Raw genomic sequence first — 14,064 nt, forward strand, 5'->3', positions numbered from 1 at the left:
AACCTCATATTGTGATACCAAGCAATATACCTACAATTATAGTTTATTGCAGATAATTGTTTCCTTTGGGTTATGACTGATTTGTTTTGCTTATAGGAGATCTCTAACATACAATAAAAAGGTTTGTGCAGGTAGTCCTCGATTTATGATCACAATTGAGCCTAACATTTCTGTTGCTAAGTGAAAAATTCGTTAAGTGAATTTTGCCCCAATTTTTTGCCACAGTTGGCAAGTGAATCACTGCAGTTAAGTTACTAACACAGTTTTTAAGTGAATCTGATTTCCCCATTGACTTTGCTTGTCAGAGGGTCACAAAAGGTGATCACAAGACCCTGGGACACAGCAATCATCATAAATATGAACCAGTTGCCAAGCGTCTGAATTTTGATCACGTGGCCAAGGGGATGCTGCAACAGTCGTAAGTGTGAAAAATGGTCATAAGTTTTTTTTCTGTGTCGCTGTATCTTCGGTTACTAAATGACCTGTTGTAAATCGAAGACTACCTCTATTCCGCAATGTTACAGGCTTACAAAGTTATAATCTAGGGAAGTCGTTCTCGAGTAAATTGAAAGTTCACCCCATTTGGATTTGCAATTTGTCAAATCTGAAGGCTGTTAAATATCAATGGAGACATGATACATCCAGTCATCCAGGTCAAGGTTATCCCAAAAATGCTTCTTCAGCTTCTTCAAGATGAGAAGGATGAGAAGCTAAATGTCTTTAAAAAAAACAACCCCAGAAAATCCAGTCGCCTCTTGAAAAAGCACCTTTGGGACAAAGGACTGTCAGTTTTGATTGTTCATACACATATATTAAGCCAGGATAACAGTATAACAGAGTTGGAAGGGACCTTAGAGGTCATCTAGTCCAACCCCCTGCTCATGCAAGAGACCTGTCCTAGAGATTCGAACGGCCGACTTTTCTGATCGACAAACTCAGTGTCTTAGCCACTGAGCCACCTAATCAGGCTAACCCAGGGGTGAAATTCAGCAGGTAGTGGAACTTTGGAGTAGTTTGGAGAACTGGCAAATGCCACCTCTGGCTGGTCCCAGAGTGGGGTGGGAATGGAGATTTTGTAGTATCCTTCCCCTACCATGCCCACAAAGCCAAGCCAACAGAATCGGTACTAAAAAAATTGAATTTCACCACTGGGCTAACCTACAACAAAGTGCCAAGCTACCAAAAGTAGTCTCATCTCTCTCTCTCTCTCCATGTCAGCCTGAAGCAAGGGGGGGGAGGGACCTCAAAAAAGACCTCAGATGGGGCCTCTGGTGGCTCAACAGACTAATGCAGCCTGTTATTAACAGCAACTGCTTGCAATATTGCAGGTTCAAGTCCCACCAGGCCCAAGGTTGACTCAGCCTTCCATCCTTTATAAGGTAGGTAAAATGAGGATCCAGATTGTTGGGGGGGCAATAAGTTGACTTTGTATATAGTATACAAAATGGATGAAGACTATTGCCTGACATAGTGTAAGCCGCCCTGAGTCTTTGTGGAGAAGGGCGGGATATAAATGCAAATAAAATAAATAAATAAATAAATAAGACAGACGGGTCTCGTGCGAGCCTTCTTACCGGACGTCTACGACCTACCAACGTGCTCCGGCGGAATTCCTCCCGGCGCGCAAATTCAACGCTCGGCACGTCTTTCAGCCGAACACTTCCGCGTTTGCGCACTGAGCACCCTGAAGGCCGGTCGGCCGGTCGCTTTCCGTGAGCGGAAGAAACGAGCCAGCGGTAGGTAGGCTCGAGGGCCGATCTGATGGAGCCGGGGGGGGGGGTTGGGGGTTAAGCACAGCGAGTGGCGGAGGGAGACGTGGCTTGAACCTCCCGCCGCGGTTTCGCGCTCTGGACTTTCTCTGAATCTCCGGGAGGGTGGAGGAACAGTTTCATTATTATTGCTATTATTATTGTTGTTGTTTTCCTTGTCGGTCGCGGGACGCGCGCCGTGCAGTTTAGGGAGTTGCAAACTCTTGAATGTCGGTGGGGTTTGATTGACGGGCGGAAATAATAGGATTTTCTGGCGGTGTTAGGCCCAAGAGATTAAGCCAGCGCCGGACGAAGGAATGACGGTGTAGCGGCTTCTGAGCTGTAGGTAAAAGGTAACAGTAGGCTTTTAAAGGACGCGACTGAGGAGAGAGGAGAGGCGGATCCAGGGCGAAACCCAGGAAACCCAGGTTTGTAAGACTGGGGAATTATGGTTTCCCCAGCCTATGGCTGACGGAAGCGAAAGTGGAAGAATGCTGCTTTATTTATTTGATTTATTCATTTACTTGATTTCTACCGCAATAATTTGGCGCTGAAAGAACGGATTTAACCGGTCAGATGCTGTGAAAATGAAATGGTGTTATGCAAGGAGGAAAGGGACCTGCCAGAACATAAAAACCGGAATCGCATAGGAAAAGTTTATTTATTGACTTGCTTTCTATCGCAATAATTCGGCGCTGAAAGAGCGGATTTAATAGGTCAGACGCTGTGAAAATGAAACGCAAGGAGGAAGGCAGGTGACCTGCCAGAGCATTAAAAACAGGAATCGGATAGGAAAAGTTATTGAAGCTGCAAACAACAGAAAGTTAAGATACCCAGGGTGGTGGAAGAATAGAGTCTGGTAAATGAGGGGTTTTCCAACTCTTTTTAAAGACTGTGGAACCTGTTTTGGGAGAAAAAATCCCCAGAACTTCTGATCAAAAAGCAAAGCTCCTGTGATTCAGTAAACTTTTTTAAAAAAACTTTATTCTCCAGTGGAAATGCCATGGAACATAAGTTTGAAAAACTGTACCGTAAATTATGCCTTGGAGCATAATTTAAATAGTTCCTGACGTAGAGAATGAGCCAGGAAGCAGGTTGTCCAGGAGAAACAGGCACTGAGGCTTTCCATTGCTGTATAATTTACTTTAAGAACAGCAGTTTTGTAGCTCATATATTTTCAACCTATTATGAGTCAAGCCATTGCCTATCTTGCAACCAAAATATTGGAGCTCTCTATGGAGTTGGTGTAGCAAATGGGAAACTTTGCATATTTTTAACGGTGTAATGGATAAACCTTTCCAGTCTGCAATTGCAATTTAGAAGCTAATCACAGTTTAATTATAAAGGCTGCATAATAACTAATCAATTTGGGATATCCTGAACAAGCAGGTTAAGCATGGAAATATCTGATTTCTTTGGGTAATGCCAGCAAGAAAATAAATAAAGATTCGGCTGCTTTGGTGCATCCCCTTTTCTTACCAAACTAAGGAGGGCTGATAACAGAATGATGGATGTTTAATTTGTCCCTTTAAAAAATTCAGCTATCAAACATAATCTCTTTCAGCATCTTTATTAGGTAACTTGAGCACTGTTTAGATCATTGAAGATTGGTTTATGAAGTGCTTATTTCTATTCTTTGTGATCTTATACAGGGAATAATGGAAGAAAATATCTTTTGGAGAGGTTGCTGTTTGTCAGTTTTGGGTTTTAAAAAATCTATGTATATTGAGAATGCGATGGTTTTGGAAAATGTGATATGCAGAATCCCCACTTAATGGGAACTTGCTATTGTTTAGCAAATTTGTTTAAGTGCTAGAAACTTAAGTTTGCAATTCAGTCTAGATACGGAAAGTAGGTTGTTTTATTTCCTAAATAGACAGGGCCTTCTCCAGGAGTAAATGTGAATTGTTTAAAAGGAGGCAGGAAATGTTTTTAGCATGCAGAATGCAAACATAATTTTTTGAATTGTTATTGAGGACACTTCTATTTATTTAGGCAGCTTTACAGAAATAACATTTCAAATACTGAGTGCAGCTTTTTACATAAGTCTCATTTGGGGATTTGTACCAGTTCTCACCAATGTGATCTTCTGTAATGTATACTTTTATTAAATAAAACTATGGGATTTTTAGTAAACGGCAGTAAAGTTTACTGTATATATTGATTGCTCTGGAATAAAAGAGGAGGAAGGAAGGAAACTCTATAGCCCTATGTGGAGATCTCATGCAGTAGGATGATGATGATGTTCCTCAAGTGAGACCCTCAAGTGACAGGATTGATTGTATCTGTTCGGGACACACTAAAGCCTCCAAACAGGGAATGCCTTGTCACATTGCTAGTTGCGGTTTTAGTTTGTGGTGGTAGGGAACAATTTGAGTTGTGCTGTGTCTTTTCTTAAAGGGTTGTTAAGATAAAGTAAGCCCTTGAGGTTGAAAACACACACAGGATGGACCTAAAGGTGTATTACTTCCTCCCTTGAGTTTTGAAACTGGAGCTGTTCTGGAAAATGAAGTCAATTGGAAAGCTTATAACCTACAGATCTTGATTTTCTCTCTCCACAAGCTTTTGAAACTGAGCATCAACATTTTATAATGTTGGCTCAGACTTTGGTTTGAAGGAGAAAGGATACCTATTTCCCAGGACCTTTCTGTTCAGTTAATTAGATTTCTGCCTGTGAATAAATATTTTCATGGCCTATAAATTACCATAAAGGAAACAAGCTACTTTACATATACTGATTAAACAAGGCAACCAGCAAAATTTCTTGAAAGTTGTTAGACATATATACCACAACTCTTGCTTAGGAAGTTAAATAATAGAATCTTACTTTCCTTAACTTCTGCTCAGCAAATACTCATTGTTTACTGTTCTGTTGGCCAGGAACTATTAGCAGAATTCAGTGCTGGCTAATGGCTATTGCAGAAAACTCACCCAACCCTACACCTGGCGCAGGACAGCCTCATTCCATTGGCATTTCAAATGAAATGACTCAGCCTTTGGGGGATTAATCTGACTAAGACATTCAGTCTTGCAGAGCCTGCTCAGGCTGTCTTAACTTTGCTGGCCTGGTAGCACGACAGGAGGGCCTTGCTGTGTACTACGAGTGAGGCTGGGCTCAGAGGAAAATCCTCATTTAAACCAGGTGAGGCTGCAACACAGCACTTGGAAAAAAGTTGAGCCACTGCCCTGCAGGGTTAATAAACAATTATCCATTTTGGCCCCAAATAATAACCATTGCCATAAATCAAATCAGGTGTTTCGGTTGATTCAGATGGCCATGTCATTATTTTCTCTATTGAGCCAGTTCAACTGAGGCAGAAAGACCAAGGCTAGAACCAAAACTGAACCTTGCCCAGTTTTGTCATCTGGTTCTACAAATAAGCAGCCTCAAAGCGCCAAGAAGAGCTGAAGCCTTATTTGAAGATTAGGCAATGAATTGACAGTTTCTATTCTTATAGCTGAATGAAATGAGATTCAAAATGCACAGGTTCAGTGACTAAAGGCAAAATATTTATTTACCAAAGCGGGAGGGCAAAACATATCTTCCCTCCTGTTGGCCTGCATTGCTTTGTTCAAGCAGCAGGGCAAAACCTGGCATGGTTTTTGCTTCATATTTTTCTTTACTTTTTGGTGAATAAGGTATCTGTTTACTTGGCAACTTCCCCATTTTTTCCCCCCATACCAAGGCAGTTTACCAAGGGCCACAAAATTAGGTCCTATTGCAATAAAATTTCTTTTCTCATCCTTTTAGCAGACTAAGATATAATCCTCAAGCAAAGGATATGAGCAAGAATTCTCCACAGCACAAGATGTGAACAATAAATAAATAAGATGCATACCCTGAATATTAATCAGATTCTTGCTTCCTTCACAGTGGGATGCAGAGCAGTTATCTGCACCCCTGTGTAGCAAGAGTCATTCTGATCAATAGGCATTTACTCTCTTTTACAATGACACCCTTTTTGTGCTATAACTCAGCCCTTTGTATTGCTGCTTAATTTAGAACAAGATGGCGGAAGGAGGCCGGCCACAGAGGAAGATGTCACGGGCTGGAGAGAGCTTATATCACATCCTGGGCTTGGAAAAGGGTGCTTCCCCAGAAGACATCAAGAAAGCGTACAGGTTGGGTATCTATTCTGTGTTTCTCCGGTTGGGTTTTAAGTTTGCTTTCCTTATGTCCAAGATGTTTGACTTAACAGGAGTCCCCTTGTTTTGGTCCTTTTGATAGTTGGAGGTAACCAAAAACTGCATATAAAACAATGAACAGATAGTCACAAACAGAGAAAGTGCCCAAGAAAAAAGCCAAGCAGGGGAACTTCCATCATCTAACATTAGAGGTCTCTGATAACCCGTTAGCAAGCTAGCATTGCTAAATTCTGTGGGTATATTTACATTTTACAATTTACATTTTACATATTTACAATTTACAAAATTGACTAGCATATTCTTGGTTAAGGTTTTAAATAAAAATCAAGTTTCTGGGATTGCATTATTCTACAGGCTGGACTTCTGCAGGGTAGTCCTGAGCTATCAGCTGTATGATGATGCAAAATGCAGCAGGACCGGCCAATTATCTGTGTTCCTAGATTGGCACCTGTTATATCTGTGCTCTGCAAGCTGCGTGCAGAAACAATTAGTTTTCAGCCCCATTCTTTCAGTTTCCTTCCACGCATGTGACCTGTTATTGGTCTTACTAGGAGACAGAAGGAAAGACTATGAGCCTAGTCAATAGCGCTTACTATAGAAGAAGCTGTTGACTTCCCTGAGCTTTGATGGTTCATAATCTATTAACATTGTGGAGGATGTTTGCTGATGTGGCTTAAATATGTATTCCCACACCTTTCTCCCCAGGAAACTGGCTTTGAAATATCACCCAGATAAGAATCCTGATAATCCAGAAGCAGCAGAGAAGTTCAAGGAGATCAATAATGCCAATGTAATTCTCAGTGATGAGAACAAGCGGCGTCTCTATGATGAATACGGCTCCATGGGACTTTATGTGTCTGAGCAGTTTGGGGAAGAAAGTGTGAAGTATTACTTCCTCATGTCCAAGTGTTGGTTCAAGGTAGGTGGCTCATAGAAGAAGAACAGACAGGTTTTTTTCCTTTCTCCAGCTATTTTTTTTCTTTCTGTCAGCTATTTCTCTGACAATGAGTGTCTGTTGTTGATTACTCTTAAGAGGAGGCTAATTTTGTCATTTGCACCCCTTTCCAGACAATAGTAGCATGCTGTGGCATCTTTACATGTTGCTGTTGCTGCTGCTGCTGCTGTTTCTGTTGTGGGAAATGCCGCCCACCTGAAGATGATGAGTCATACAAGTATGTCAATCCTGAAGACCTGGAGGCCCAGATCCGTGCAGAAGACAATGGTGAGATTGTTAGGGCAAACACTGGGATGAGGCTGGAGTTTAGTTTCATGCACTTGCTGACCCCCAGAGCCAAGAGAAATGTTAGTGGAATTTTTGGCATATGCGCCTCTTTCTCCTCCAGAGCCGCGGTGGTGCAGTGGTTAGAATGCAGTACTGCAGGCTAATTCTGCTGGCTGCCTGCAATTTGGCAGTTCAAATCTCATCAGGCTCAAGGTTGTCTCAGCCTTCCATCCTTCCGAGGTCGGTAAAATGAGGACCCAGATTGTTGGGGGCAATATGCTGACTGTGTAAACTGCTTAGAGAGGGCTGTAAAGCACTATGAAGTGGTATATTAGTCTACATGCTATTGCTATTTCTAGGGTATGTCAGTTGCAGCCTGTATGTCTCTTCACATGCACGGAGCATGTTCACATGAACTCTGCCCTTTCGTTCTCTCATTTCCTGTCTTCCAGGGATCTCTTGCAAGTACTGACTTCTTGCTAGCTTCTGATCTCCAGGAGATCAAGTATTTAGCTGGCTGGGCCTATTAGGCAGAAATCATTTAACTTCTGCAATTAATGACAGGAAGAAATCAGTAATCTTTTTCTGCTGGGATTTCTGCTAGTTTTCTGATTTAATAGGAAAAATGGGAAATATTCCACACAGACTATTCTTTGTATGACTGAAAATGGCATACAATGCTGACCCAAACTTGGTCAGCACTATTTTTCAGTGATTTGAACTGAAAAAGTAATCTGCATTAAGACAGAGGTGTAACGAATGCAGTATAAACCCTCATGTGGTTTGCTCATACTTTTTACATCTCCTCAGAATGTGTTGATAAATATTATTTTTTACTTAAAGAGATCTGGGGGGAGTAAAAACTGTACAACAGTTGGGCTACTGACATTGTGTGTTTGCCATCCCTGAATATTTTAAAGAAGAGGCTGGATGGTCATCTCTCAAATATAGTTTAATTGGTTTTTCTACATATAGCACAGGGTTGGACTAGATCAGAATTGTCAACCTCAAGGCCCTTGCTTAAATCTGGCCCATCGGGCCGGCCTGGAAATAGCAAAGGACCAGCCTGCAGTGCTTCTGGCAGCCGAAATGGGGCATGGGGGTCCTCACGTGGCCCCCCCATGCCCCATTTTTAGCTTGGTCATCCTGCAGCACTCTGCCAGCCAAAGCGGGGCACAGGGATGGGGTGCAAGACCCCCTATGTCCCATTTAGGCCAGCAGGGTGGTGCAGGAGGCCACCAAAGCCGAAAACGGGGGGCAGGGCAGCAGTTTATCCAACATAGTGACAGAGTGCCAAAATAAAGCCTATAATGGCGAATTTGCTGATTTTCTGGCTACAAGAAGTGAAGCATAAAATTATATTTGTAATCTAGACATAAGTTTATAATATTTTAGATTTTATGTTTCATATTTTTATTTCTTATGGTTTTTTGTATCAAAATGTAATGTGAATGCTCCATACAATAAATAATAACCTGAAAGTTTCCCGTCCCCCCTGTCCTATTAAGTTCAGACCCTCTCCCCTCCCCCTGTAAGGTAGCCAATCTCAGGTCTAGGGCATAGACAAGTGATTACTGTTAATGGGATGTTGAGGGTTGTGTTTTCCTCCTGTTCCTCTGCTGCAAACTCATGAAGCTGAGTGACTATGTTATCTTCCCTAGGTGGCGATGCTATCCGAATGCAGCCAACAGCAAATGCAACATTGCACACTACAGATGAGAATCAGCCCCGCAGGCCATGACCTTGTAAGCAGGGCACAATCACTGGTGTGTGGTGGGAAAGTCATGGGGAAGCTACAAGAATCTTTTGGTAGCTGGTGTCTAGATTTAGAAACTTTTTGCTACTGGAGTTTGTGGTCCTTTTCCTCACCATCATCTGCTACTGTGAAGCAGTCCTTTCAGTGGAACCCCCTCTGTTTTCTGAAATGTAATACACCCTTGGCTAGATCTAGGATCTTTTTGCATCAAGGATGAGCTTTTTCCAGAAATCACTGATCTGTGGAAGAGCTGGTGGGCTAAAATCTGCTGTGGAATGGAATTCTGCTGCTTTTTGTTCTAACACAGGTAGTCCTTAACGTAAAGCCACAATTGAGCTCAACATTTCCATTGCTAAATGAGACGTTTGTTAAGTGAAATTTGCTCCATTTTACGACCTTTCTTGCCACTGTTGCTAAGTGATTCGTTGCAGTTAAGTTAGTAACACAGTTGTTAAGTGAATCTGGCTTCTGCGTTGACTTTGCTTGTCAGAAGGTTGCAAAAGGGGATCACGTGACCCCGGGACACACAAATGTGAGTCAGGTGCCAAGAATCTGAGTTTTGATCACATGACCATGGGAATGCTGCAATAGTTGTAAGTGGGAAAAGTGATCATGCGTCACTTTTTTCAGTGCTGTTATAACTTTGAATAGTTGCTAAATGAAGTGCTGTAAGTCGAGGACTACCTGTACTACAACCTGAGGATACACACTCAGCAACTTACTATTGTAAGGACTGGGCTTGTTGAATACACTTTCAGAGAACAAATCCCTTGCCAATCAGAGGCCATGTGGATAGGTTGAGTTGGCTAGTTGTTGGCCAGTTCACAAAGTGATAGTTACATGCCTGAGATTTATCTGGATGATTGATGCAGCTGATTGCACGTGGAGATGGGCAAAGTAGAAGGTGAGGGAGCCAAGGCCAAGGATACCTGCAGCAGATGCTGTCATTCCACATTAGTAGCAATATTGATATCTGCTTAGACGGAAATCACTCTAGACAAGTCTCTATGGCTAAGGTCACTCTGAACAATTGTCTTATTTTATGTGTCGGTAGTTGCTTTGGCTCTCTCTCAGTCTCTTCTATTTTGGTGACTGATCCACTGGTTAGCACTGGAAGAGATTATTCAGAAGAAGCGGAGACATCCTTTTCTCCAGGTCGTGAATGCTGGGCACAGACCAACAGCAGACATTTCTTAAGCCCGGTACAAACATCTATCCATTCTAGTAGGAAAACTCGCTTTAAAGCTTTCTATCTTGCTCCTTTTTTTCTAACATCACTTTCTCTTCCCTCCATCAGAGTTTGGTTTCCAGTCACAGCACAGTTCCTATTCCAGCAACCATTCCAGAGACATTCTGACCAGGCCTGAATTACCAATCCTTTGGACTCTGATGAAGTGCTCCCTCTCCAGTTGTGATGCTGTGCAGTGACTTTGGTGAGGGTGCCTGAACGCCTGCTTCAGAGTCATAAATCTTCTCAGGGAACATGGCCACAGACTTGCAAGGAGCTGGTTTGAAGGAAAGACACTTTAGCTCCGCCTCTTTAGGCCCAAGGAACAGCTTCCCCTTCTCCAGCGACAGAACAGTTCTTTGTTTAGCCTGTATTCCCACAGCAGTGAAGGAAAAGAAAACGGATGAATGTTGCCAGCCCAGCAGTCTTTATCCCCGGTCATTCTTTCTCCTTCCAATCTTGGTATTTTGTATTTTTAAGCCAGCCATATTGTGCCCTTGTCAAAGCCCAACTCATGATGGAGGAGGGGATATTGGGCTCCCTGCCTCCTAGTGCCAGGGAGGCAAACTGCCCTGCTAGGACTGTCGCCTGGCAACTGGGACTGCCCTTTCTGACCTATGCATTGGTGCCAAGCTGCATTTCAGGGTGTAGTGTGAAATATGGTGGGATTTGGAGTGCCTGCCTGGTAAATTGGTGTTGCCCATCATCTCCCAAGATGAACTGCTGCTCCAGAGAGCTTTAGTTGCTGTGTAGCATCTTGCCCCTTAAGCTGCCCCAAATCCTTTTCTGTGGGGCAGTACTGGGCAAGGGCATTTTTCACACTGTGATTTAAAAAAAAAATTGTTAGGATTTTATCAGCACAATTAAATATTTCTGAAGGAAAGAGCCGGATTTTTTTTGTTCATGTTTCCTTAGGATGTATTCATTCATACATTCCTGGGAATATTGGGGTAGGTCTTATGTACTTTGAATGCAATCTCTGCTTGGACCTTCAAGGACATCCTAGTTTTCCCCTTATGCTGGAATTTTTTAGTTGAACAAGGCAAGTAACAAATTACAATTTTTAATATATTTGTGGGCTGTATTATGCTATTTAAGGATCAATAGCTGGCCTTGCAAATACTAACAATGGATATTTAATTTGCACATTAACTTGAATGGGAATGTGTGAAGTATGTTGAGTTCTATCTTAGATCTATCCTATTCAACATTTTTATAAATAACTAGTCCCTGGGGGGGGGGTACCTTGGAAAACAGAATCAATATTTAAAACAATATTTAAACAATATTTAAATATTGATATTTAAATGATCAAGAGCTCTAAATCAAATTACAAGAAATACATAGCTATAGATCAAATTGTATACAACTGATAGGAATGGTCATAAGCTATAAGATCAGCAAGTGATACTACAGAAATTTGCTTTTTTTATCTTTTATCATTAGACAGCACAGGTTGTAAGGGCCCTTTCTCTCTCACACACATTGGAGTGGAATAAAGTGCCCACAACAAATAAATAATGCCAGCAGGAACCACCATATGTGAGCCAGTACCAGTATGTAAAAATTCAGGCTTCTGAGGAGAAGCTTGATTTCCACTCTTCCATGTCTGACCTGTTTTGCTGCAGTCATCTTTTATTCTTTAAATACTTCAATATTTTTTAAAAGACACTCACATAGGAGATGAAGCTAATTTGTTTCATTGCCTCAGAGCAGTGTCATTCAACCTTGGCAACTTTAAGATGTGTGAACTTCAACTCCCAGAATTCCACACTTTTAAAAATAGCCAAGTTGAGAAATCCTGCTCCGAAGAATGTATCTTAATCATATGAACTCTTTGACAATAGAATAGAAGCAGAGGCTGAATTATTGTCAAGAGAAGTATAACAAATGGGTATCTGTATATGCAGGAACTTGAACTTTTGAAATTGTATGTTTTTATAATTTAATTACAGATGTGCACTATTCTAGAAACTAACATGCTTGACTCAGCCTTGCCTAAAAACTGTATAGTCTCTTCAGTCTTAATGGTATTATATGGCTTAAGAATAATTACTTTGGTACTAATTTGACTCCCTGTTTTAGCAGAAAAATAAGTATTAAGAAGTGACTATTCTCCACAGTTGGGAGAATAATAAATGGGTCAGGAAGATATAATCAGACACATATTTTTGCTTTGAGAATCAGGCCTAGGTCCAAGCTACTCAAAAAAAATGTTTTCTTTTATATATCATTTTATTAAAGATCTTTTAAAGAATAGAAAAAGCTAACATAAACTAATGTAAAGAAAGAAAAAAAAATCAAAGAGAGGTGCAAGAAAGAAACACATAGAAAAAATATAAAGCAAATGTTTAGAGAGGCTGTAAAGCACTGTGAAGCAGTATATAAGTGCTATTGCTATAACTTTACCTCTATGGTTACAACATAGAGTTGTATATCTTTCTATATCTATTCTGTTTAATCATCAAAACCATAAATCATGTCCATTTTTTCTATTTCATGCAAAAAGTCTGTAAGGGATTTCCAGTTAGCAATAATTGTAGATATATTTTTCCCTAACCAAAGAAGTGAACTTAGACAGTTATATCATTTTTACCAACCATTCCTCCATTGGGGATAATGCTGAATTCTTTCCATCTTTATGCATACAATAATATTGCTGCATATACAAAGTTCCATTTCTTTTCCAACCCTTTGTCTTTCAGTCCCAAAAGAAAAAAAAATACTGGTTTCAATTGTACATTAATCTTTTAAGATTATCTTAATTGATGTATGTATTTTAATGCAAAAAGTTCTAGCTTTTTCTTGCATATCCCAAGCATACTCCAGGCTCTGACCATTGCACCACTATTCTGCGGTGTTTAATAATGATTATTGGTGATTTTTTGTGCTGTCCTGGACATCTGTGATAAAATCTTCTGTTTCTGTTGTAAGCTGAAAGCCTTTTAGCTGCTGCACTAAGTCCACACAAATCTTTTCTAAGAAGCCTTTCCAGTATTCTAATCCCATATAGCATTTCAGTGGGATGGATTCAGTCAGCGAGTGAGTGCTTTTCCTGCAGAAACTACCAAATCCATCTTTTGGCATTTCATTTAAAAGGATAACAAGTAGCAGGGCTGGAAAACCGAAATCCTGGAGAAATATGATCCATCTGAAGAGGCAACAATGGATGGAAATGATGTGTTTCAACCTGAGACAATTTAACAAATGTTTGTATAGGTATTAATGTTTTGTTTTTAAAAAAAATATGCAGAAAGAAGAAAACCTATACAAAAATAAAATTGTCCTATACTAAACATAATTACTCAAATGTTTATTCCATCCATCTATCAGGCTTTACAACTGAAGTCAGCTTACATTTAAGTCAGTTAGTAGTTAAAACTTTGGGAAATATAATTAGTAATATATAGCCCATTTTCCAATTGGTCTCCCCAGTAAAAAGTTTATTCAGCTAGAGGCTTAAAACTATTGTGTTATTAGCAGAGAATACTTTCCTCCCAAACTACACAATGTCCATTTTAATGAGTAAGAGCACACAATATCGATTTCTTTTTCTTTATCCTAGAGATCCCAATTATTTTTAAGCAGCCTTCTCGCTCCAACTCCAGTTGGAAACCATCCAGATCTGGATTTCGATTGCAGGAAATCCTGTTTGGAAAGCTCCAGGATCTGCAAGGCTGCTTTAGATATTTATGTTGTTAAGACTGGTTGGTGTGATTCAAAGCGGTGGTTTTTTAAGTATCTTTGGCTAATGGCTATAAATTGCTTTGAATGTCAAAATTGTAAGACTTGTTTATTTTGCAAAGTATTTATGAAGGTTACCTTTAAGTCTATTGTAATTTTACATGTTTCTCCTTAATATTTTGATGATTCATTTTGAATGTTGAGAAGAATATGCTGCTTAATGTTTCAAGTACAATCAAACCAAAAGCCAACAGCTTAATTGCACTTGCAAAAAAAAAGA

At 40.5% G+C, this 14,064-nt stretch overlaps 1 protein-coding gene across 4 annotated transcripts; it reads left to right on the plus strand.

The window, feature by feature from the left end:
• The first annotated feature begins 1,604 nt into the window (after positions 1-1,604).
• Positions 1,605-13,401, plus strand: DNAJC5G (DnaJ heat shock protein family (Hsp40) member C5 gamma). Of its 4 annotated transcripts, none has more exons than XM_058164654.1 (6): positions 1,605-1,736; positions 5,752-5,870; positions 6,600-6,813; positions 6,963-7,116; positions 8,778-8,882; positions 10,170-13,401. In XM_058164654.1, exons 2-5 carry the CDS (start codon positions 5,758-5,760, stop codon positions 8,855-8,857), a joined length of 561 nt encoding a protein of 186 aa, XP_058020637.1. In that variant the 5' UTR covers positions 1,605-1,736; positions 5,752-5,757; the 3' UTR covers positions 8,858-8,882; positions 10,170-13,401. The 4 variants fall into 4 exon arrangements, with proteins under 4 accessions (XP_058020637.1, XP_058020634.1, XP_058020636.1 ...); XM_058164651.1 differs by having other exon boundaries at positions 1,608-1,736; positions 8,778-8,861; XM_058164653.1 differs by having other exon boundaries at positions 1,664-1,740; positions 8,778-8,861.
• Positions 13,402-14,064: the final 663 nt, after the last annotated feature.

The sequence above is a fragment of the Ahaetulla prasina genome, chromosome 1 (assembly GCF_028640845.1).
Source record: "Ahaetulla prasina isolate Xishuangbanna chromosome 1, ASM2864084v1, whole genome shotgun sequence".
Classification (NCBI taxonomy): Eukaryota; Metazoa; Chordata; class Lepidosauria; order Squamata; family Colubridae; genus Ahaetulla; species Ahaetulla prasina.